This window comes from Poecilia mexicana, unplaced genomic scaffold, assembly GCF_051168715.1.
Source record: "Poecilia mexicana isolate PSO_F unplaced genomic scaffold, ASM5116871v1 scaffold_8, whole genome shotgun sequence".
NCBI lineage: Eukaryota > Metazoa > Chordata > Actinopteri > Cyprinodontiformes > Poeciliidae > Poecilia > Poecilia mexicana.
In genome coordinates, this window is record NW_028263377.1 from 7925463 (window position 1) to 7950546 (window position 25084).

A 25084-nucleotide genomic window follows, 5' to 3' on the forward strand; every position below is an offset into this window, starting at 1 on the left:
TTCAATATCGTAAAAAAAAGTTAATTGAATGTCAGATTAGCTTTGGCTATAGTTTTACTGTTATAAAACAATACCAATGTTAATGCTGATATATTATGTATTCCTACTTTCATGAGATTAAAGTAGAGATGTTTGACAATAATACACAGTCTGATATTTGACAAAAACCAAGCACATGCTGAGTGCAAAGACATGGAGGTGGAGAGGTGATGGTTAGGACTAATTTGCAGCCCGGCAAAATCCTCTACCGACCTTTTCTAAAAGCAACTGGAAGCCCATCTCTCCAACAGAGAGATGGGCTTGCTTTTCTCAAACAAATGTAAAATCTACCATGTAAAAGTTGACAAAGGAAACCAGGGAGTTGTGATGGCCTAGTCAAAGTCTGAACTTTTAAGGTCAGTTGAAATTCTGTGGTAGGACTTAAAGACAGAGAAAACTGGACAGAAAATACAAAAAAAAAAAAACAAGGTATTGCAATGATTTGTGGTTCATAGAGTGAACTTTAACAGTTTTGCCATTTTTTATTTTGTTCAATAAATAATGACAGTGGAATTTGTTACATTTGTTCACTTACTTGGAGAAGCAACAGCACAGCATGATGCTGAAGTCTGTGTGTTTTAGGGTCATGTTTTATTTAGGCTCAGAGTGAAGAAGGCTGAACGCAACAACACAAACACTTTAGATTTTTATTTGCAAAAATACTGAAAAAAAAAGTATAATTTTTCTTTCACTTCACAATTTTGCAGTACTTTTTGTGCTAGTCCATACCATAAAATCCCAAGGAAATAAAAGAAAGTTGGAAAAGGGTGAACACTTTTGGAAGGCACTGTAGGCATTGATCCACTTTTTTTTTTAAATTGCAACATTTTTATGGATTTCTAAGGAAGCAACTTTATTGATTGCAAAAATGAGCATAACTTACAAAAAAAAAAAAAAACCTGGAGGCTTTAAATAAGAACATGCTTTCAAAAAGTAGGTAGTTGCTCTTTTCACAAAAGTTCTTTTCAATAAGAAAAGCATATATATATATATTTATTTTTAAAAAATGGCTCATTTATGCAACACCTGCTATTTGTTGCTGTGGTGGCACATAGCAGAAAATGCTCACGATAAACAGAAAAGTTTGGGCTTTCTCCTCCATGGCTGATAAATATTATGTGGAAATTGCAGATTACAGTCAACTTTGTGTAAATAAGCCTGAGTTTCCCCTCAATCACATCAAATTCTCCCATTTAGTCTGCAAGAATTAGAAATTGTATTTTTTTTCCCCATATCAGAATCTCAATGCGTTTTCCAGAAACTCGCTTTTACAAACAAAAGAGGAATGAAAATAAAAGCAAATATGAAAAAGCTCTCGTTTCTTGAGAAAATGTTCCACCTTCGCAAAAACAGGGGGGAGAAAAAAAAAAAAAAAGTAAGTCTGAGCTCTGCTTTCAAAATTAAGACGGTACAAACCATCTACAGAGGCCGATGAAATAAAAAAAAAAAAAAAAAAAAAAAAAAAAAAAACTCACATATTCCAGTTCCAAGACCAAATGCACATCGATACAAGCTAGGACTTTCCAGAGCAAAACCAAAAGTGAAAAGTGCACTTTTAATTTTTAATTTTGTTTTTTGAAGTACAAATTAAGGCCCAGTGTAATGAAGCCGACAAAATGACTCGTTGGCAAATCGGCTTGAAAGACGCGTTCGAGTTCCGACGCACGGCCGTAAAAGTTCTGCACGGGCATTTCCTGTGGATCCAGCCGCCCTGCAGGCTGAAAAACTACAGTCCGGGAACAAAGAAAGGTTGAAATAATAATAATTAAAAAAAAAAAAAAAAAAGACTCTAAAGAGTTCCGTCCTTTGCCTGGATCGCGGTCCGACTCCAGTCCGGCGGCTAGTCAGTGGTCCAGGCTGTTGCCCAGCTTCTGCCCCTCCTGCAGGGCGGCCATGGCCAGCCTCAGGTGCTCCTTCAGGCTCTGAATCTCGCGCTCTGTGCGGCCTCTCATCCCGTTCAGCTCTCCGTGCACCTCTGCATACCGCTCACAGGCCAGCTGCTTTTCCTGCACAATGAGCAGAGGAGAGGGAAGGAGGAAAAAATAAAGGCGTCATCTTCAGAGCGGCCTCAGGCTGCGACAGCCAAGCATTACATCCACAAAGAGAAAGCAGAGCCGTGCTTTTTAAATTACAGGGTTCCTCTGAGCGGTTTGATGTCTGCATCAAGTTTAACACTGTAGAGTTTCAGAGGTAAATCAAGTGACGGTACCATGTTTAGAAACTGAAGCTCATTCCTGAGGCAGCTGATCTCCTTGTGTAGATACTCGATCTCGTTATCTTTCATCCTGAGGAGAACCTGGAAGACAGAGGGGAGTGCGTTTTATTTTTCCACAAACAAAAACAGACAACAGTTCTGTTTACATAAATAAATTAACATAACATAAATTAACCAGGATGAGTGTTTTTAATTTGGGGCTTTTTATTCATCTGAAACCTTTTTTATGGACTGAAATGGTTGCATAACTATTAAAACCTGGATGTTCATACTTAAAGCACTTTTCTTTCTAAACCGCTTGGAACATGTAGTTGTAGGACTGGGCGATTAATTGATTTTATTGACTAATCAAATTTTTGAAAATGTAATTTTAGGAAAATCTGGATTTTTTTTCCTCCCCACCACTATGCACTCCTTACGTTTCCACGGATCAGAGTGATGTCAGCACGCCCAGGGCGGCCATCTTGTTTGACGAGCGCGTTTTTATAGCTTCTGTTAATTTGGACTTTGAATTCAGGTCAACTTTATGATGAAATATTAAGGCCAGGGGAAGATTAGTTATTCTTTTCTTTACTAAAATACAGTCATAATATTACAAGAATACACTCGTAACAATACAGGAATGAAATAATATGAATACAGTCTTAATATTACCAGAATAAAGTCTTGATATTAGGAGAATGAAGAAGTAATTTATGAAAACTCCAAGGTTTTTCTTACCAAAACAAATATTTTTGCAATTTTAAGATGTTGAGTAAAAATTGCGTCTTTATTTCATAAAATAACAAAAAGTAAAATGTACTTTTTTGTCATTTGTAATTAATTTTTTAGAAAAGAAAGTGAGGGGAAAACTAGATTCAGCTTTTTTAAGCTCCATCACCCAGCTGTAGCTAATGGTATCAAATTTTCCTCTGTCTTGAACAAACTGATAAAAAAAAAAAAATTATTTGGGAGGAAAGAAGCGAAGCTCAATCCACCACAGATGCTGGAGAGTAAAACAGAACCGACTTGGACCGGTCCGGAAAGATGTTTCAAAAATAATTTTAAAAAGCCACTCAGAAAAGCCCCGTGTGACGTTCACCCACAAAACACAAAGCAGATGCAGCTGGGTGTTGGTGTGAAGGCTTGCACATTTTCACGCCTTCAGACCACATGAAGGGTTTGACTGGCAGTGGGTGGAGGATGTACACAGAAAGCAGCTCCGCTATCGTCCACTTTCAGTTTCCAAAACAACAGTACCTCCAGTTCGCAGGACGTCTTGTCTTTGTCGTCCTCTGAGCCTCGATCCGTGAGGGCGGATCGCGTTCGGCTCATTTCGTCGGTCAGACGGCTCTTTAGCTCCTGGAGAACCAAACACGTGGTCAGGTTTTCAACACAAACACCCGACTTTCTGTTTGTGTTGTTTAGGAACAGAACTGCAGCATGTGGTGTTAAAAACGCATTCAGAAGCATCAGGGATTCAGATTAAAATTGGGTTTTAATATAATGTTATGCGAGAGATCAACATAAAGTGGTCCATAGCTGTGAACAGGAAGAAAATGATACACGGTTTTCTATTTTATAACAAATAAAAATCAGAATAATGTGAATATGAAAGAATTTGTACTCTTAATTGGGCAAAAATATTAAATATTTAATTTCTATGATATTATTGTTAAAAATATCAGTTACAATTAATCTTCACTTGTCCTCCCCTCTCTCTGCGTTAGCTTTAGCTTCCCAAACCGCTAAGTGCTGGTCGAGTCCATCCAGCATCAAAACTTGTTCCATGAAATATAATATTCCATCAAATACTTTATTCAACCAGTTTGCACAAAGAAAACCACATACAATATAAAAGATTAAACAGTTCTGCTGCCACAATTAAATTTAAGACTTATTTTATCCCAACTTACATTTTTCAATAAATTTAAGATTTAATTTAAAGGACTGAATTTTAGATACGTGAATTTAAGACTTTAAGAATCTGAAGGACATCCTCAAAGTAGACTGAATGAAACAAACGGTTTGAAAGCCATGTACCATTGCTTCAACTTCACAGTTCTGCACCAAGTTGTGCTGGACTACTCCATAAAAAACAGATTTGTTCAGAGAGTACGATCATTATTGCATCACGTTGCTCCGTGCTACAAGTTTTCCTCCTCGTGTTTCAGTTTTTCACAAGCTGCTAACTCACCACGTTCTCCTTCCTCAGCTGCTCCACGTCTCTCTCTCTGCGACTGACTTCCCTTTCTCTCTCGGCGTTTCTCTGCTCCGCTTTGTTCAGCTCCAGACACTTCTGAGAGTAGCGCTCCGACAGGCCGGCCAGCTCTCTCTGCAAAGCCAGTGTCTCAGCCCTCCAGGGGCGAGTAAGAGAAATAAAAAAAAAATGAAATGTGAGAATGTAAAGCTACTCATCTATTATACACATGATCCTCCTCATCAAATAAGACGTTATGTTTAAGTATGAACCTAAATCCTGCTTTCTGAGGCTCCACTAAAACCATCAATGAGTAGAAAGCAGCAACACTCTGTCCCTCAAGCATTTCCTGTAGTAAACATAAAGCTTCTTTGCATCTTGCAACCAACAACCTCAAAAAGAGGAAGAGCACGCACAGGCTGAAAATGGCCAGCAGTTAAAGCAGATTAGCCGTAAAAATGGAGAAACCGCGACTGAACGGCCTTCATGAAGACGGCTAAGAGAAACTCATCCATGACCAAATTCTTCTACATTCCTCTGGAGCCCTGCAGCGTCCAGCGGCGACTTCACTAATGGATTTCTTTCAACGAGGACGGAATGTCGCGCTCGCCACAAATTCAGCCTCCGAGCACGACCACCAAAAACTGAAACCGAGTGTTTTGTCAGGAGTGAATGTACATTTATGATCTAGTTCTGCACAAATGTGACGCAACACAAGCAGATTATAGCGGGAAGAAAGAGGGTGTTAATGTTCAACTGGCAGGACTTAATTCAAGTGTCTTACTGTTGTTGTGTCTGCAGAGAGTGAGAGTCCAGCTTCCCGCTGCTCAGCCTCCTGACCTTCTCCACCTCTCTCTCCAGCTCCTCTTTGTGCTTCTTCTTCAATGCCTCCATCACTGAAACACAAATACAGACTTAGCATTCGCTAGTTCACTTTTGTTATGAACTAGAGCAGCACTGACCACATCTGTCACCATGACCACCAACGGTTTGAGTCTTGTTGGTGAGCATGTTTTTTTTGAAAAAGAAATGTTGCATATTTTCCGATATTATAAGACATTTTACTCAGATTTTAACCCTCTTTCTGCTGCAGATGTCATTTCAGCCAGCAAAATGTCTCATGTCCAGTGCCTTGACAAAATATTTATGCCTCTTGAGCTTGAGGGATGCATGTAAAAGTTGGAAACATAGCAGCACAGTACAAATAAATGTAAAATGTGTTGCTTAAAATTTGCAGTAGATTTTTCTTTGAAATCTACTGCAAACAAGTGCCTGGAAAGGTCAGCGAGTTGGGATCTTTGAAAAGGACAAATATCAGCTGATCACTCAGCAAGCAAGAAATGAAAATTCATGTAAACTTATAGAAATCTTAATATGCCTCGTCCTGCCAGAGGAACTAAATTAAAACAACTTGTTGAGTCTCCAGACGCCTTAGGAGAACTGATCCAGTCGCTTTTGGTAGCGTTTGTGTTTTGACTTCGGTTGAATGAACAAATAAAATATCAAAATGTTAGATCTCAAGTTAGGCTGCACTGCAGCAAAATACTTTTTCAAAGAAATTTTTATGCTTACCATTATTAAAATGTACAACATACTGAAGTTATCAGTTGCTAAAAGAACAAACTCACAAAAACAAAAGGTTTCAGCAAATATTTTTGAACAGAATCTGTGACTAACGATTGGTTTAGTAATTGATCATTTGGATGATTAATGGGATTGAAGCATGAAAACGTTCTGCAGATTTTTCATGTGGCCACTTAAGTATTTTTTACACAATGTTAGGAATATGTTAAAAGGTACAAATAAGCAAATGTTTAATTTCCATTTTAAATAGGATTTTTTTTGCCTAAAGTGCAATAACATTACAGTCCTTTAGGGTATGTTTGATTAGTTATAGATTCATTACCGATTAATAAATAGTTATTAGTTCAATTCGAGATTTTGGCTTTTTACAGTTTGAACAAAGTGAAGCTAAGAGACATGCCACTTAAGGAGTTAAGTGGAAAACATTTTCCACATTAAATGCAAAATATATACATTTTTGTACAGCTTTGACTTAATTACTGCTCTGAATGTGTTGTTCTTTTGGGAAATGGCAGTTTGAGTCTATTCTCTAGCTGACAATTCATCGATTACTAAATTAGTTGGCAATTATTTCAATAATCGCAATTAATCATTTCTGCCCTATAGGATTGTGTTAAATGTTACAATCTCTACCCGACTGTGATGACCAGTTGATCGCTGTGATTTAAATATCTAAATAAACCTTTAAAACAGTCGGAGGCCAGAGTGAACATGGCAGCGTTCTCTGTGAAACGTCCTGACCGACCGAGCGAGCAACTGACCTCGCGCCGTGTCCTGAGTCTCCTCCAGCAGCAGCCGCTCCTTCTCCATCTCCAGCTCCCTCATCTGGCGGTCATGCTGCCTCTGCAGCTCCTCCAGTGCGTGTCTGTGAGCGCGCTCCATGGCCGCCAGGCTGCGGCTGCACGGCGCCTCAGGGCCGCAGTCGCTGCGCACGCTTCCTCCCCTCCCCCCTTCTCGTCCCCCCTGTTGTAGTTTCTCCAGCTGTTGCCTCAGTGACGCCACCTGAGAGGGGGATGAAAACGGAGGTAAAGCCAGCTGATTTGACACCAGATGGATGCAATGAAAATATATATATTCACGCCAAGAAGCAGATCACAGCACGCCAAAACGGAGCAGACTGGCTTTTCAGAAGCATCTTCCACATCAATTCATTAATTATTTAAGGTGGAAAATACTCCTGAAAGTAACACACAAGTCAGAAAGTAGTGCAAAGCATAAAACGGTTGAAAAAGAATCACTTTACTTCATCGGCGCAGATGAAGGGTTAATTTGCTTTTCAATATCTTTGCAAATTACAGAATCATCTCCACACACTACCTCCCTCTGCAGCGCCTCGTTGGCCGGCTGGCTAGACGTCCGCGATCCCATCGACGACAAGGAGCTCATGTCCTTCAGCGGCATTCGCTCCAACTCGGACCACTTCCTCTCAATCTCGTCGTCCAGGTGGGGCTTCTGGTTCGATCCCACCCCCGAGCCCTTTCGCGACAGAACGGCTTCCCATTGGCTGCTCGTGCTCCTCTCCTCCTGCCACTGGCTGTGCTCTCGGCCCTGCCCCTCCCCTGCTTCCCGCTGACTGGATGGGAGAGGGGCGGAGGAGGAGGCGGGAACAGGAGACAGTTCTACATAGTCGAACCTTCGCTCGGCGGGATGGGCCGAGCTCGGGGTCTCCGACTGGGAGTCGGCGTGGCGCGACAAGGGGCGGCGAGAAGATGGCGGGAGGCGTTTATGGGAGTTCTCCTTGTCGCTGTTGTCGGGTAATCTAATAAAAAACAAGTGACAGAACTAAGGTGAGTCTTTCATGTGTCAAACTCCAGGCCCAGGGGCCAAATCTGGTCCATTGTAGCTTTTTATGTGGCCCTCTAGACTCCAAATTACATCAATGAGTCCTTCCAGTGTTTCACAATTATGAAAAAAAAAAAAAAAAAAAAAAAAAAAAAAAAAAAAAAAAAAAAATCACAAAATCAGCAGATCCCCACGTTTTTACAGCAATTTTTTTTTAATCAAAATTGGCCAAAAACGTTGAGTTTAAGTGACTGCTGCCTCAGCCGTACTGGATGTCAAGTTACAGTCTGTGATACGATACGGCGATTAATAAAACTTCACCTTTAACATCATACATTAGCTCAAATATCGTAAGAATTTCTTACAAATATTTCTAAATTAGAACAAAATCTGTCACAAAATCCTGGTTGGACTGATCAGTGTGAAAACTTTATCAATATTATTTGATTTTAAGAAACACTGAATGCTGAAACAACCAGCTATTTGTTGATATTTTATGGATTTTATCAAAACTTTGACACAACCGGCCCTTTAAGAACATTGAGATTTATTTATTTGGCCCAAAATAAAAATTAGTTCGACACCTCTGACTTATAGAATCAACTTTTGCTGCTGTTACAGCTGCAAGTCTTCTTGGTTATAACATTTCTGTCTAAACGTTTTTGAAAATAACTCAGTCTGACAGGATAGAGAGGATCTGGAGGTTAATTGTGGTGTTTGACTCATTTCCAGTTGGATTTAGGCCCATCATGAATATGTACGTTTAAATTTGTTTGGCGTTTACTAAGTTTTTATCCATCTTTAACAAGTTTCATGACTGCTCTCTATTTACATCCATTTCACATTTAAATGCTGCATCACCTCACAACTGAACAAAACTTCAAACAACTTTTTCTTAAAGCCAGCTCTCCTCTTGCCCATATTCCCCAACAGATACTGGTCAATTCGGCCATGTTGCCCGTTCATACCCTGATTTTATCTCTTCTTACTTACTGCATCCTTTTGAACCATTACAAATGACCACAAACCAAACTTAAAACAAATGAGATGTTGTATTCACCAGATCTGCTGGAACTTACTGCGTGAGGTCAGGAGAGCTGCTGGGTCGGATAGATTTCTTTAAAACCTCGATCCAGTTCCGCCTGATCCCAGCCGTCATGGCCGACAGAGTGAAAACAGCCTCCCGAGTCTGCAGCACGACAGGGACGAGAAATTAAAAAGATGCGGATGAGATGGAGATGACGAGCAGGACGAGAGGTGAAACGTAGAAAGATGTGGTTTAAAGTTGATGAGGTCAGTTTGAAGAGGAAGAAGAAGAAAACAGAAGCATGCCGTCTTAAAGAGCGTTTGACCACCGACAGACTTTTACCTGAATCTGAAAGCCGTAGTTCTTCTCCACGTTGAACTCTGACACCTTCAGGCAAGATTTCAGGTCAATTTCTCCATCCAGGTCGTCTTTCTGCGCAGGGAAACAAGTCGTTTTGTCAAACCAAAACCACATTTATTTGCCAACTGCTAACATTTTCGACTGAGAACAAGAGAACATGCCTCCTCTGCAGTCGAGTCTCGGTAATATTTCAGCCCAGCGTCTGTCAAAACAAACCAATGCTTCTTCCACTAAAGACAGAAAAAGTAAACCAAGTTAAAGCAAGAAAAGAAAAAAAATAAATAAATAAAAGTGGCACTAGGAGGAATATCTCACCTCTCCGCAGTCGTCCAGTTTTGACATCCATCCCTTTTTGAAGTTTAAGAGGTCGGGCTGCAAACAGGAGGGCGGAGTGTCAGTTTCGTTACCCTTCGTTTGAACGCAGCAGTTTACAGGAAGGAAACGCAGACGTCTTTGTGTGTCAGCGCCATTCATGTGATCAGCCACGCATTAAAAAAAGCAAGTCAGAGTAGATCTCAACAAGGAGACAAAAAGGGAATGGAAGAAAGAGAGAGGATGACACAAAGAACAACACAAGCCCGTGTCAAAGGACGGTGCATGCTCAATGCGTCCACACCTCCGCGGGTTTACGCCGTTATTGTAGTAAAACATAATAGCGTGTCACGCTGCAGACGTATGCAGCCACAAAGGATGCCAGCTAGTTTCCAGGAGAGGGGATCACCTTTTAAACGAAAATAGTCCTTGTCTAACTTTCCTCTTAGCACTTGACATGGTGGTAAAACCAGTGTGCGCCGCAATCAGGCCAGACAGCCTCATGCTGCTGCTGCTGCGCACACACTGCTCTGCTCGAGTGGTTGCACGTCAGCGTGTTGTTTACTAAACACACTGCTGCTCCGCTGCAGCACACCGCCGCTGCAGCAGCAGCCGGCGCTTTTGCTTTCCACCCCCAGAAGCGCAGGAAGAGTGAAACGTGTGCAGGAGGCCTCAGAGCCGCGATGGTCCCAGATTAAGATTAGGCAACATCCATTCATCCCGCTCCTTATCGCTCTCCAACATTCCTCAGTTCAAATCTCCTCCGATTACTCACGTCTTTCTGCAGAACTTGCACTCCCAGCCGTCTACTTGCCTCGTCATACTCAGACTCATTTTTAGTCACTTTATTCTCCTGTTAGAAGCTTTTATTTGATTTGTTTGGCCTCCTGCTGTTACCCACTGCGCATCGCAAAGGTATTCAAACCTTAAAATTTTAAGTACTTTAACTTCAGTGTATCTTATTTGGTAGGCCAAGACAAAGAAGTGCACTTGAAATCCAGCGTAACATTTAAAAGTCATCAAGTTAAACTCTGCTGAGACTAAAACTACATTTACTGAACAACAGAAACTATTAGTGCAGAAAAACTAACAATGCACATGAACAGACAATCCCCACAATTAAACGGCACAGTTCAAATGATACAATCAACCTAAGAATCTGTGGTCAGACACTCTGCAAGATAACTTTAAGGTCAGGTATGATTAAAAAAAGAACTTTAGATGTGTAAAGCTAACAAAAAAACATATCCGGAAAGACTGTCTTGGTTCTACAAAGTACTGAAAAGAGGAATCTCAGACCAGACCTCTTCCACCATGAAGTCAAGTATTTAGTCAACTGGTTTAAAGGGATCAGAGAAAGAGGATCTGGGTACAAATTTATGCTTTACATTCTTAGAATTTTACTGGCAAGCCTGAGCAATAAATCAATTAATCACCAGATAAATTAAAACAAACTCAGTAATTTCCATTTCCATGATTTATCGTTTCTCTTTCTTCCAAACAGTGGATGACAAAAGCCTTCAGTCTGGCACAGTGGTCCCCAAACTTGTTCCTGTGAGGGCCAAATAACTTTTCCTTTCTCTGGTGGGGGGGTTCGTTTCTCGATTGACTTTTACCCAGAAAGCACATGGGCAAAACCCATGAGTGAAACGGTCACTGGGACTGACCAGTATATATTCCATTGAGGGAATGTAACTTTAACATATTAATTTCTCATATGTTAACATAAAGGCTCGTTTTGAAGTATTAGTTGCTACTTGCAGGCATCGCTTCGAAGAACTCGACCTGGAATGCGGCGTTCATAACAGTCACGTGTGTTCATCTGCTCTACCGCTAGCAAACAACCGTACTGATTAAATAACATAAAAGTCAAGCAGTTCCCTAAAAGTCCAACAGATGGCAGCAATGCGCCCCACAATTTACAGGACACACTTCCTGCTAAAGAGCCCCCTGGTGGTTGAAGAAAAATCCACATATAAACCGGAAAATACAATAAATGAAAAAAAAAATTTTAACGCTCTCTGGTATTGTTCAGGGGGCCGGACCAAATGTGGAGGCGGGCCGTAGTTTGGGGACCCCTGGTCTGGCACATTGGTCTCAGTTTTGTTTACAGAGAATTCATAATTCATTTTCTTTGACATTTCTGTAGTTCTATTTATTTTGGATATTTAAAACTATTTTCGAGTTCAAACGTTAAATGTTCACTAGACCTTTGAAAGTGCGTTCCTGCATTATTGCGCCATTACGACGCGAAAAATAGTCTCAAAACAACCGTAATATCATTTACTACAATAACTTTTGGGACAATAAATGTATCATCCGGCTAGATTGGTCATCACAGGTTCATTTACTGGTAAAAAAAAAAAAAAATACAGTTCACCATTATGTTTGTGTTGGTTTAATCAAATACAATGTTTTCCTCATCATCATATGCCTTGGTGATATTTGTGAACTTTTTAGACTGAGTGAGCCACAATGGCAGCAAAACAGCTGCAGGGCAAAAACCGCTCAAGGAAACCTGAGCTACACAAGCAAAAATGTTTTTGTGCACGTTCTCTCTCTCTCTCAGCAATAAAATGAAACTACAAACAGGTGCAACTCATGACGCGTCAACGTTCATCATAAATTTATTTCACGACTAGTCTGTACTTGCCTACATGCCGGGTCAGGAAGCAGATGGGGGTTATTCCTAAAATATGCTTCCTCCTCCAATGCTTCCAGTGGTCATGTGTGTGCAGGAGGAAAACGGGTCGGAAAAATAACTCCAGCTTACAGAGACGTCATGCACTCTTCCTGACCCCTCTATCCTGTCACTATAAAGGAGTATTGTCTCGGCCGCTTTGTCCTGAAGGCTCGGCTAAATAGGTTACCTCTGAGCACAATGAGAACAGGAGGATCCAAATGAACGCTCATTGTGATGACAGTTCCTGGATTACTGCGGGTCAGAGAGCCAATACTTCTTGATTACCTTTTTTTTATAAAAAAAAAAAAAGGGGGGGCTTATCGGGTTTCCACAACTGAGCGGAAAACATATTGGTACTAGAGAAACAACAGCTCATCATAACAATCACTCTGGATTTCACTAAATTGTTATGTTGGTCTGTTTTTACAAGATTCCTGTCATGTTTTACTTCCAGGTCAATTTGCCCCTTTTCTTAATCCACAACCAAGCAAGTCTGTCGCTTATTAATGTAATTTAATTGTATATTATTTTCTAAAAAGTTAATTATTCCTGGTGTTTGTTTTTTTTGTTCATCAACTTTGGATATTTAAAATGTCTTCCAGTTCCAGTGTTAAATATTCATAAGAGTTTAAAGTTTATTGATCTTTATGATGTGTTTTTGCATTATTATGTCATTCTATTACTTGGAAAAAGGTCTCAAAAACAACATTATTATTATTTATCGCAATAACTTCAGGGGCAATTTATCGCTCAGCAAAATGTGTTATTGTGACAGGCCTATTGCCGCCTGTTCAGGGTGGCTGATGATGAGTGTGATGTTTTACTGTCAAATTTTTATATTTTCTGCTACTTGTCAAAGTTGGGAACACATTTCATGAACTGTGTTAATGTTTGCCAGGAAGTCAAGAAGTATTAGTGGATTTCTTTTAAGAGATTTACTAAGAAATCATCTTTTCATTAACCAAAGTCAAAAGTTTCACATGGAAGTAGCTACTCTAATAAGATTTAAAAGTTAGCTTTCTCGGTTTTAAAGGTGCAAGACGGTTGTTAAAAGGAAACTATTTTCTACAGAGGCGTGCTACAAGAGAAGATCACAGCTGGTAACAGGAAGCTAGAGTATGACAGTAAATTTACTCTATTTTATCTTTTTGAAGGGATTATGAAATGTTAGGCTTTTCAAAATCTCACGGTTAAGACAAGGACTGCTAACTACAGTGAGTACAGATGGAGATCGATGTTAGTAATCCTAGCTACAATCATGATAATCGATGACTAAATGACTATTTTCCAAACGAATATAAAGCTGAACGAAGGTGGGACTTATTTCAAATCACAAAAATGTTATTCTCTTGTCTCTACAAGACCGAAAGGAGTATGTTCACAAACAGATATATTCATGCTTATGAACATTTCATAAAAAACGCAAACTGTCAGAAGTGGAAATAAACTGTTATGTACTGCATTTCAACATGTAGCCGCCATGTTGGATTTTGTGTTCAGGGCTGCAGAGGAACATCTGGGAATATACGTTTCTGTTTAACATTCAGATTTGAGTCACTCCTTTAAAATGGTTTTAATGTATATTAATACTAATTAGCTTACCGAAAAATATTTGATTTCAAAGATGCTGTTAGCTTATCAAATATATGCTCTTGATTGATTTGACCTACAAGTCTGTTGAGAATCTTACTGACATATCTAGCATAAACGATCAGCGGCAGACGGCTTCATTTCGTACACAAAAATGTTGGGTTCGTAACGCTCAAAGCTACAAAGGTACGAAACGGAGAAGGGACGAAGTCCCCACCACCCACTCCTAAAGGCCAGAGGAAAACACGGAGCATGTGTCACAGCTGGTGGTGAATGCTGTCAGACTGTACGTGCTGACGGCTAATAAAACGTCCCGCTACTGTAAACAAATGGTGGGTAAATAAAGGAAAGAGAAACAAAAGTATTTAGCCCCCGCCACTCAAACTGAGCCGTAAGAAAATAAAAACCCACTTCGATAAACTTTGAACACACCCCTCTACGTTAATCCAATGATTACCAGAAAAAGCAGCTAGCTACAAGAAGCTAAAAGAGCACTAACGTTTTATAAAAGTTAGCTAAACACGGCTAACTGCACAGCAAACGTTTGTTTCATTTATATTAATTCAGGAAGGAAAGATAGACAGGAAAACACAAACTGCTTTAAGCATAGACTTGTTTTAGGAGGGTACAACTTACCGTCATGATAACAGGATCCAGAAAGTAAAAAGAAAAAAGAAAAAAAAGACGGAAATGTGTTTAATCCTCACGATAAAAACTTTCTCGTCTCAGCTAAGCCTCTCGTGCAGAAAGCACCTTACTGTCTCACGCACGTTACGCAAATTCAGATAAAACCCCGCCATTCATCCACATTTTTTACTCCAGCCAAAGTGCCGTAATCTTCCCACGACGATACTGGCCGCGGTCTGAGAGAAAGGGGCGAATTTGTCCCGCTAAATGTGGATTAAATGCTCCAATTCAGAAGGAACCATGTCTAAAGTTTCTGATACGCGGGGGAGAGATCCTGCCTTCAGCTCAATGCGTCGTTACTCGCTGCTCTCTGTCTCTGCCCTGTCTGCCACTTCCTGGGCGGATCCGCAATGCTCGTTTAAGAAAACACGCAGACCTCAGTGTTGTATCTGTGAGAAATGGATTTAGAGGGACCCTCATGAGAGGGGGAGGAGAATTTGAGAGGGCACCAAGTCTTATAATAATGTTTTAATCCAGATGAAGTCTACTAATAAAAACCCTCATCACTGCAAGAAAATGTGTTCAACTAGCAGTCTTCACAACAGCAATACATCTTCCTGACAAGGACAATCGGTAATCATCTCTTTTCACACGCACATAACAGACCAAGCCACAGTTTCCCGATAGCCTAAGCTTGGAATTGAAGTAGCACTCCCCCCCCTCCAAAATCCACCCTCTGTAGCTACTGGTTTCATTTCAGGAATTTCAACACATGCCCCAGCAGACCACAACTGACAAAACTCAGTCTTATGAAATGACTGTAGGGTGTAGGTAAGGCCTATAGACACACAACAAACAGCTGCTAAACAGGAGCATAACATGAATGTATATACGAATTAAAGTAGCAAGTAAATCTAAAAATAAATACAGATATGCAAGACTGTGAGTGAATATTGCAGAAGGATGATGTGTACTTAAACAACCCAGAAGGCAAAATAATGTCCTAGATTATTTCATGCATAACAACAATTAGTGACAGACAAAGAAAAAAAAACACTTAACTGTTTGTATGCTTCAACAGAGGTGACTCACAGACATTAACTTTCAACATGCGGGCCGTAGCACCTACCTGCATTTCTTCCGATCTGTGATGATTACTTTTCCACGAACAGCCCTCATCTGCCGTGGGACTGCCTGATCTCTGGATAAGAGCGGCTTGTAGTTACAAAAATAATCAATGTCTGACCAAACAAACACAGAAAGTCATCACACAGCTCTACGTTCTCAGGCATATGGGGTTAAGCATTAACACACTTTGGGGGGTGTGAACGAGGGGGCGGGAGGGTGGAAATAACAATGCTCAAGTTCAGTTGCACTGCTGTGGATTATGTTGAGCAAAAGGAAGGACGCATTACACCGTGGGGTTCAAAACCTTATTCCAAAACCAGTGGCATCCACTGTTCTCCTGCTGGACTGAGGCTCACTAAAGTATTCATACGTCCTATTACAGATTGGACATGTTGTGCTATGAATTCCTCCAGTGACCAGCCACAGACACTGGCTACAGCATATATATTTTTTAAAGCAACTTACTGTGACATTACTGCCTGCATTCAAATGCAACCAGTAAAGTTTTTTTTACTTTGAAAGTGTCAGTGCTGCCACCATGTGCCTACACTGGGATTAAGAAACAAGAGACTCCAGTTTAAATGTACATTCCTTTGTACAACACACAGAAACAAAGAACATCAGGTGTTCACCTATTGTCCCCACTCACTCTGCCTGCAGCTAATACCGAGTCAGTAACGTTCAGCTAGATGTGTACACTCTTCGGAGTCATCTGGTTCGTCTGTTTAACTTATGACTAGCCTGCACAAGAGGTATGTAGCTGAGGGTTTGCTAACATGAAAGTTTGAGTTGTAGCAGTGCAACCAATGAGTCTGGAGCCTTCCTGATCGGTAGCTTAAAACTTTGAAATGTTTGCAGCAACAACTCCATTATTGTGATTACAGTAATGGTCTGGCCTTTATTCGATTTTGAGTTATGCGGTGTTGACTGTAACACTAGTCCAAAGTCTTTTGAATTCTCTAGCAAGTTTTCTTCCAGCATTGCTCTTTATTTAGGTCCATTCAGCTTATCATTAACTCTAACCAGCTTTTACTGTGGCTGCCGAAGAAACGCATTCCCACAGCATGATTTGTCACTGAGGGGTTGGTGTGTTCAGGGTGATGCGCAGGGTTAGTTTTCAACACCACACATATTTGCATGCGTCCCCTTCATGGCAGGCAGTAACCCTTCTCACTACCTTTCTGTAAAAGGCAAACTCTTCCGATTTGGGATATTGTTTTATGACATAAAAACACCAATGGATTGTTTCTAGGTTACAAAAGGGGGCTGAATACAAATGTACAAAACACTTTAGAGATTTCAACATGTAAAACTTTTGAATTGCATCTAATTTTCCTTCTAGATTGGATCAATGCGCTTTAAGTTGGTTATGCCATAAAATCCCAATAAAATACATTTCAGTTTGTGTTTGTAACATGACCCATGTTAATATGTACAAGGGATATGGATACTTTTGTAAGGTACTGTAACAAACTAGTCTTTTCATCCCTTAATATAACTCACATCGCCCACAAGCAGCCTACCTGCAGTGATGTGGTGGAATGAGCTCGAGATAGATATCCACTGCCCCCATAGTGCCAGTCTTTATCCATATCGCCAGGATCGTCCCACTCTATGGAGGGATGCCTGCTCAGGGAGTGGCTGAAATGGCACAAGCACATAAGATATGAAAGGTGGAGTGAAAGTAAAGCTAGCTGCAGTTTGGCTCAGAAATGTGGTGACCTTATGCCCTACAAGAATTAAACACAAACCGTTTATCTTTCATCTCTGTGTGTAGTGTGAGCCTGACCTGGCTGGTTTAAACAGTTCCTGTCTTCGGACAGGCTGATGACTCTGTGGCCGTCCCATGTGGCCCGGCCCCTCCTTCTGATGGATCATTTTGACCTTTGGCAGGTCAGCCATCGCAGCGTACTCCTCCCTGTTCCGTCCTGTTGATCCCACAGAGATCCGGCCTGACTCAGAAGACTCCATGGAGCTTTGCGAGGAGGTGTGTGTCTGAATGTGCATCTGCGGTAGAGGAGAGGGACTCCGTGCACAGCGAGAGGACCTCTTGTCATGAGGAGGGGGATGGTGATCGTCATGGCCATGTCTACCAGCCCTAGATCTCATGCTGCCAGAGGTTCTGGATGTTTCCAAAGTAACGTAGGCAGCTCTGTTACTTGTGGTTTGTCTAGATGGTGAGGCAGATCGAGATACAGAGGAGCTGCGGATTGAATGTGTAGATCCACGCCACGAGTTTGATGAAGAACGGGAGTCATATTTTGTTTCATTATTCGTGTTTTTGCTCTTAAATGAAACACTGGAGTCTCCTTTGGTGGCACTTCTGAGGATCATGTAGCCTGGGGGGTCAATATTGCCTTTTCTTGAAGGAGAGGGGGAGCGGCTGGTGTGCAGATTCTTGCTGTTAAATGAGCTGCCAGTTTGCATATTTCCAGATGAGTGATAATCAGAAGCATCATAGCTTCCCCTCAAAGCCAAAGAACTGTTGGCATCACGGCTTCTGACAGAGGTGGTAAACTCCGTTTTATGTCGTTGAGACTGAGAAGGAGCATCAAAGTTTTGCCTTGAAGGTGAGGAGTTACGATTTTTATGAAGATGGCCATTTAATGAGCCATCACTGTGTCCCCTTCCTTGAGCAAAGGTTTCATGAGCTCTCCTCGAAGGAGATGAAGAGCGGCTGCCTAAGCACCGACTACCGCTTGTCTCAGTCTTTCGAAGTATGGACTGTCTTGGTCTGTCAGAATCATGTCTAGACAAAGTTACAGTGGAGACTTCACACTCTTGACCATCCAGTTCATTTCTAGTCGTTAGGTTGCGCAGCTGAGCCTGTCCTTCTATCCCATAGCCTTCTCTTACTGGGGAGCCACAGCGACCATGGTGGTGACGATCATTGAGAGATGTAATGGATTCAGATTTACGAAGGAAGGACTGGTTTGGTGAGGTAAAATGTTTCCTCTGTGGCATAGAAGTAACTGGGGAACTACTACGTTGATGGTGGCTACGGTCATTTAGGGATGTGATTGATTCAGATTTACGCAAGGACTGGTTTGAGTAGTTGAAATTTCTCCCTGGTTGCAATGTAGATACTGGAGAGCCACTGCGTCTCCTGTGACTATGCTCTTTCAGGGATGTGATTGATTCAGATTTATGAAGGAGGGACTGGCTTGAGGAGTTGAAATTTCTCCTTGGCGGTGGGGAAGATGCTGGAGAGCCATTATTATTATGGCGACTACGCTCATTTAAGGATGTGATTGACTCAGATTTTCGTAGGGACTGGTTTGAAGAGTTGAAATCTCTCCTTGGCGGTGGGGAAGATACTGGAGAACCATTGTGTCGAAGGTGACTACGATCATTTAGGGATGTGATTGATTCAGATTTTCGGAGAGACTGGCTTGAGGAGTTGAAGTTTCTCCTAGGTGGCGAGGATGCACGACTCTCCTGAAAACGATCATAAGTTCTAGATGGGGAGAAAGTATGATGTGTTGAACTAGTGTTTACGTCGGTGCTGCGAGACATTTGGACCGAAGAATTATATTCCCTCCTCGAAGGTGATGAGCTCCTTTTGTCACTACCTAGTCCTGCTGAAGAACTATTTGCTTCCGTCTTCTTTAAGGCACTCCGAAAATCAGAAACAGTACTGGACTGGGACTTGAGAGAAGAAGCAAATGATTTGAAGTTTCTTGGTAGAGTTCCCGACTCAAAACGTCGAGCATGGACGCCTTGTAAGGAGCTTCGCGATCCTTGCATTGGTGCTTGAGTCCGACCACCACTATCAAAAGTTGTTCTGCTGAGAATGCTGCTGGACTCACTGTGTCTTAACTGCAAGTTTTCACGTGAGGGGGATGAAGAGCGAGATTGAAGAACTGAGCCTTGCCTTGAGGAATCATATCGCCCTGACTGTTGATAGGAAGAGACGTTACTCAGAGGATTTGTTCGACTTAAACCCTTTCGACCGGTTGAGGCCAGGGACTCCGCAATCTTAAAAGGAGTAGGACTGGGAGATCGAGGCCCAACTTGTGCTTCAACTTCAACGGCAACCTCATAAGGGTCCGGGGGAGGAATTTCCACAGTAAGGTCCTCATTGAACACTTCTGGTATCGGCCTTTCTGAGGCAACACCAAGATTGGGATTTCTGAAGGGGATGGTGTCTTTTGGCTCAATGTTTCTGTGACTAAAGATGGGATGTCCTCTTTCAAAATGGCGGAAAGGTGTGGGTGGGCTTTTTTCAGTAAAACGGGCACCAGCTGACCTCCCAAGGGAGTAGTAGCCACTTTCACGCTTCTCTCGGTCTTCTTTTAATCCTGGAAGAAACACAAAAATTGGTGATGACTTGCATTTTGAGAGGACTAGAAATTATAAGAAAGACAAGAATGGTAAAGTTCTACCAAAGTGCAGGCACCAGCATTTTCCAGACATAAACCTACAACCGCATGGCCAATTTATTATGAACAGTTTTACTTTCCAAACTGCTCCATATTTTTGTGGCTGTTGGCCCACATATCAATAGTGGCTGTTTTACAGAGATCTGGTGGTTGTAGAGCAAGGCCACACAATATTAAGAAAACATGCAGTGCAGCGATATGAATGACTTGCAACCCATGAGTAATCTACTTTAGGTGTATAGCAAACACAGACTTCAGATCATGAGCGTCCAGCTTATGAAAGAATAGAAGGTTTTATTGAAAATGTTGCTTTCAGACAAGGTCTGTTTTCACACTGAAACAACTTAGTAGTAGTTTCTTGATGACTTCACCATCATACCACTTCTTTACCTTTTACTACTGTGGAGGCCGCTGGAGAAAAGGAACTCATTTGAGAATGGGTACACTCAGGGGTGAAAGTAGTTTTAAATTTTGGGGGGGGTACTATGACAAAAGTATATATAATTGCTTCTTTGTCTGTTTTGGAGTTTCTGTGATGAATAATTTTTTAGCGAAGCGATAAAAGCTGGTAGCTCTTGAATTGCTACAAAGTAAAGCTGTATTTCCCTCAGCCCACTGGCTGCAATGTTGACACCTTGAGAAGCCATGAGACCTAAATACTGAACATCATGGCATGGAGTGCATCCCAGTTTTCCATGTCTGGCATATAACCATTCATTTTAGCTTTTAAACTGGTTATATTGATCCTGTGTCCAGACAGAGGGATAATCAGTCGCCCAGCATCATGACCTGTTTGTTCTGAAGATCCTCCAGCTTCCACTTCATCTTCCTAACATGGCGCCTCCTCACCCTGACTCTCATACTGATAGGAGGAACCATAGAGCTCTGTTAGGTTAAAGCTCATCTTCTGAAGTTGGTATATTTTTCCTCCAACAGGTTCCAGAGGAATCACCTCAAACCAGATGTTGGACTGGATTTTATTTCAATGTTATTTGTGAATGTTAGAGCTTCATTTTCAACAGTTTAGTTACAAAGGTTGAAAAAGGTTGTAATTTTTGGAGAAAGTCTCATTAACTGATCAATCCACTAAATAAGAGGCAAAAAATGAGTTTGATAGAGGAAAAGCCTCACTCTGAGCTCAAAGCAAGATGCCCAAACTATATATATTTTTTAAATTAGACAATTTAATTTCACATAATTATCGCGGTAGTCTCACGCATTTGTTTGTAAAATACTTAATGAAACATATTTACCGTGTTTGATGTTTGTTGTGAATGACGTGTAATCACAGACGAATGAGATCATTAGTCCTAGTTTGTCGGTTTATTGAACGTTCAGAAACTACAGCGGCTGTAAAGCGACACAGCAAAAGTAAAACAACCTGAACAGGTGATCATCTCTAAACCACTCACCTTTTTACTCTCCGTCTCTCTGTCGTTTAAGCACACCCGTTGCCATGGCAACCTCCTGCGCTCCGCAAGCCGACCAGAGATTACGTTAAAAACATAACATTTAGTCCGTTACAATATTAAGTTTGTAGACTTGATATTTATTTTGCGATCATTAATAAGCGCTCCCTGAACACAGAGGTGGTTGATTAGTTAATTTTAAACTCCTGCTCTGCTAGTTATTTAGGTAATGGAAGCGAAACGCACAGAATTGCGCAACACCTTGTTGAAACAATAATTACTGAGATTATTTTTGTTCGGTCATTAATTTGAACACTTTTTTTTTTTTTTTTTTGTTCTTTAATAAAGTTCTGAACGTTTTGATAAGCCAGTCAGAGGAGGACGAGCTGGTCTCAGCGTCCTGGCGGCGTTCAGTTTGTCACCTAATGCCGAGATCAAAACCTTCCACGATCCACGTGTTGCACCGCTTTTCTAGCAAAGCACGAACAGTTCAGAAACAATATGAAAGGGGGGGGGGAAGCTATTTATTAACTGATTAAGTCGTGTTTTAGATTGTTCTTGAAAACCTAATCAGTCACGGCTGATTAGTTTCACTCACGGCTGCACAGTGAACCCATTGATTCTTACAGCAGACAGTCGCTCCCCTCTCTTGCAGGTACTGCGTACCCCCGCTAAATCTTTTAGGGGAACGCAGTACCCGACCATACCCCCCTACTTTCACCCCTGGTTACACTACGATCATAAAGGGGTAGACACCATCTTGGACCACTCTGCCTTCTCCTCTGCCATTAACAAGGTATACGTGTTGCCTTCACCATGCTAGGTGACTGAATATATTGAGTTGCTGTTATGCGATTGGCTGGATTCCATACATTCAACAGGTCCACATGATAAAGTTGCCGCTGAGTGGTATTGTATTGTATTACTGATAATTACTCCCTGACACCTCAGCTGGTGACTCCAAATGGGGATGCCAAGAAAAAGACACCTCTGGTTGTAACTGGATATAGATTAAGAAGTGCAGTTAAGTCATAGGTGTACTAAGGACTCAGTGTGCTGCTTCACATAATATCCACAACTACATTACATCAAAGATCAGGTGATCCTTTTCTCCGACATTCACTCGTACATAACACACAGCTCTTTCTCATGAAATCATTTGCTAAAGAATTATGTCAGCAGTTTTGGAAGCACCTGAGCCTCGACTAAAGCTGCCACCACCTTGCGTTTCTTCCATCCAGGCCTGCCGAGGGTTGGGCCGATGAGGTGGAGGGTCCAGACGGGTCATCCTGAGTTTGGTGGGGTGACTTCGGATCGGCAAGTACTCCTCGTCGGTACTAACAGAGCAAGTGAACTCTTCACTCTGGTCACAAGAGCTGTTTGAAAGATTGACATATGTAGACGTGGGATGGTGAGACTTCAACGTCAACACAACCAAGACACACCAGAAAAGTTGCAATGTAATGTTTGAATGTAGAATCAGTGTTTTATTACATATGACTAGCTGCTAAACCCAACTTGGTAGAACACTTAAATTACACATATAGCCCTTAAAATTAGCATTTCTAACTCATCCAAATGTCCCGGTTGTAAAGGTTTCTCACCTGTCTGTGGTGTCGTCGTCCTCACAAATGTAGAGCTTGCAGTCGGAGCTCAGGATGCACAGAGAGGTCTCCTCATTACACGCCTGGCCTCCATTGACATCACAGCAGCTGCTCACCACTGAAACAGTGTCGGAGTCCTCCTGTTTGGAAGAAATGGACCAATCAAAGTCAAAACACAACCTAGCTCCCAGTCAAAGACATTGATCTTTGAGGCTGGGTCTTCAAGCAAAGGGTAAATAATTAAAAAAAATAATCCTCAGATGAAGATGATGGATGTAAAAGTACAGATGAGTTCAAAGTTAACAGCTCCACATATTTCTGACTGACTCCATCTCCTAGAATGTGATAGAGATTCTCCTCCCAGTCAGACGCTCACATGTTCACGCCGCTGTCTGATCAGGGTTACACTCTGAAACTTGATCCGACTCGTGGCTTTCCTCATTAATTTTTCAACATCCTATGTTTTTTTACACTAAAACCGGTTCCTTTAACTGCCTTTTGCTAAAAAGGATTAAAAAAATAGACCCATTCATCACATTTGTCAGACAGTGTCGTCTTTTAGGAAACTACCATTAAAACTGAGAAGCTGGCACTATTTAAAAACAATGATATCCTGATTTAATGAAACACAGCCACATATGTCATTTTTGTTGTGAATGCCAGCAGAAGCAGCAAACAGGCAGTTTTACAGCTTCAGTCCGGCTCATCCTGCTTGCTGCACGTTGCGCCTCTTTCTAAGAGGCTACAGTTTCCCTGGAGGCTAGTAAGTGATCCAACTTCATTCATTTATAATAAGAGCAGCAGCTGCTGCTGCCTTCCTCCACATTAACTCTGCTATAATGAGTCAAATTTTTCTTAATTTACTAAAAGGCAACACATTGCTACACGATCCTATAATCCATTTTCATATTTGTCATAGTGTTTTGTCACACTCTCAGTTAACAAAACATCCCTTTTAGCACAACAAAAAAAAAAGAAAAATATTTTGCTTTGTTTTAGATCTTATACATTTTAAAACTTAATCAATTATGTTGTTTTTCATCTAGCCACACTTTTACCCATCTGCCACCGTGACCTCTGACCTGAAAAGAGCCTCCCCTGCCAGGCTTTCCTCCAATCCAAACTAATCCCATCAGTCAGCGCCTGTTGTACTCTGGTTTTACACAAAGCATCTCTTCTCCAGGTTACCCAGAGTCCTTTCCTACCTTGTTGCTGCTGCTGCTGGTGTCTCTTTCCTCTGTCTGGGAAGAGATTGGCGTCAGCAGCGCTGCCCTGCTCAACCTGATCCCACCTCCAAGTCCAGAACTTTTCCCAGTTGCATCCCCATCCTCAGGCAGGGGTTTCTGTTGAGGCTCGAGCTCGGTTCTTTCCCCTGCGCTCGCGTGCAGGTGCCTCTGGCGCAGGCATTCGTGGCAGCGGGAGGGGTCAAAGATATTGGGTTGGAACTTGGGGCATGTGGGCTCATCGCTGGAGTGGGACATGCCGAGTCCGGAGGGCAGGGGTGAGGGGGGGGCTGCTCTATGGCTGCGTTCCAGGCGTTCTCAAAAATAAAATATGGTCCAATTAAAAACAAAAAAAGTGGAAAAATCTATAAAAGAGAAACAGAAATCATCTGGTGCATTCCATCAGTTATTTTCAATACATATCTTCTTACAGGACTGTAACTACTTTATAGTAGTGGCTGAGCAAAGAGCAAAAGCTCAGAATAATAATAAAAAATAAATAAAAAGAATGATTAATTTAATTGTTCATCCACAACATAAGGCTAGACTTATAAATTTTGAGAGAGCATTCAGTCTGAGGACTCCCAGTTACTGCAAGACACTACATTTAAATTAAGATTAATTTACAAACTAAAGCCTCTAAGCCAGTGTTTCTCAACCTGGTCCTCACTGACCCCCCCTGTCCTGCATGTTTTAAGTATTTCCCTTCTGCCACACACCTGAATTGTATCTCTGGGTGATTAACAGGCTTCTGCAGTACTTGATGGTCATGCAATAATTTGAATCAGCTGTTCTGGAAAAGAGGCACATCTAAAACGTGCAGAGCAGTGGGGGCAGCGAGGACCAGGGTTGAGAAACACTGATCTAAGGTGACAAAAAATTTAAATGAATGAATGAAAATTAACTTTATTTAAAAAGTCGACAACGTACAACTCAAATA

General features: G+C 41.4%; 1 protein-coding gene across 2 annotated transcripts; it reads right to left on the reverse strand.

The window, feature by feature from the left end:
• Window positions 1–672: 672 nt before the first annotated feature.
• On the reverse strand, window positions 673–24937 carry triobpb (TRIO and F-actin binding protein b). 2 transcript variants are annotated; one of them, XM_014983116.2, is made up of 17 exons: window positions 24127–24937; window positions 22922–23061; window positions 22512–22693; window positions 17316–19827; window positions 17050–17167; window positions 15528–15599; window positions 9502–9558; window positions 9348–9416; window positions 9169–9258; window positions 8879–8988; window positions 7335–7776; window positions 6779–7019; window positions 5218–5329; window positions 4431–4590; window positions 3494–3595; window positions 2249–2335; window positions 673–2045 (listed from the first exon to the last, which is right to left on the reverse strand). In XM_014983116.2, the coding sequence occupies exons 1-17, from the start codon at window positions 24400–24402 to the stop codon at window positions 1884–1886; spliced, it is 4932 nt and encodes a 1643-aa protein (XP_014838602.2). In that variant the 5' UTR covers window positions 24403–24937; the 3' UTR covers window positions 673–1883. The 2 variants fall into 2 exon arrangements, with proteins under 2 accessions (XP_014838602.2, XP_014838606.2); XM_014983120.2 differs by lacking the exons at window positions 15528–15599; window positions 17050–17167; window positions 17316–19827; ... (1 more) ...; window positions 22922–23061; window positions 24127–24937 and adding an exon at window positions 14408–14857.
• Between the last annotated feature and the right edge of the window lie 147 nt (window positions 24938–25084).

Bases quoted from the DNA above. Each gene is read 5' to 3' on its own strand.
- triobpb (XM_014983116.2), bottom strand. From the start codon at position 24,402: ATGTCCCACTCCAGCGATGAGCCCACATGCCCCAAGTTCCAACCCAAT. The intron at 9,559-15,527 runs GTAGGTGCTACG...TCCTGTTTGCAG, and splicing joins ACAGATCGGAAGAAATGCAG to CCCGACCTCTTAAACTTCAA. The intron at 8,989-9,168 runs GTAAAAGTCTGT...GTCGTGCTGCAG, and splicing joins ACTACGGCTTTCAGATTCAG to ACTCGGGAGGCTGTTTTCAC.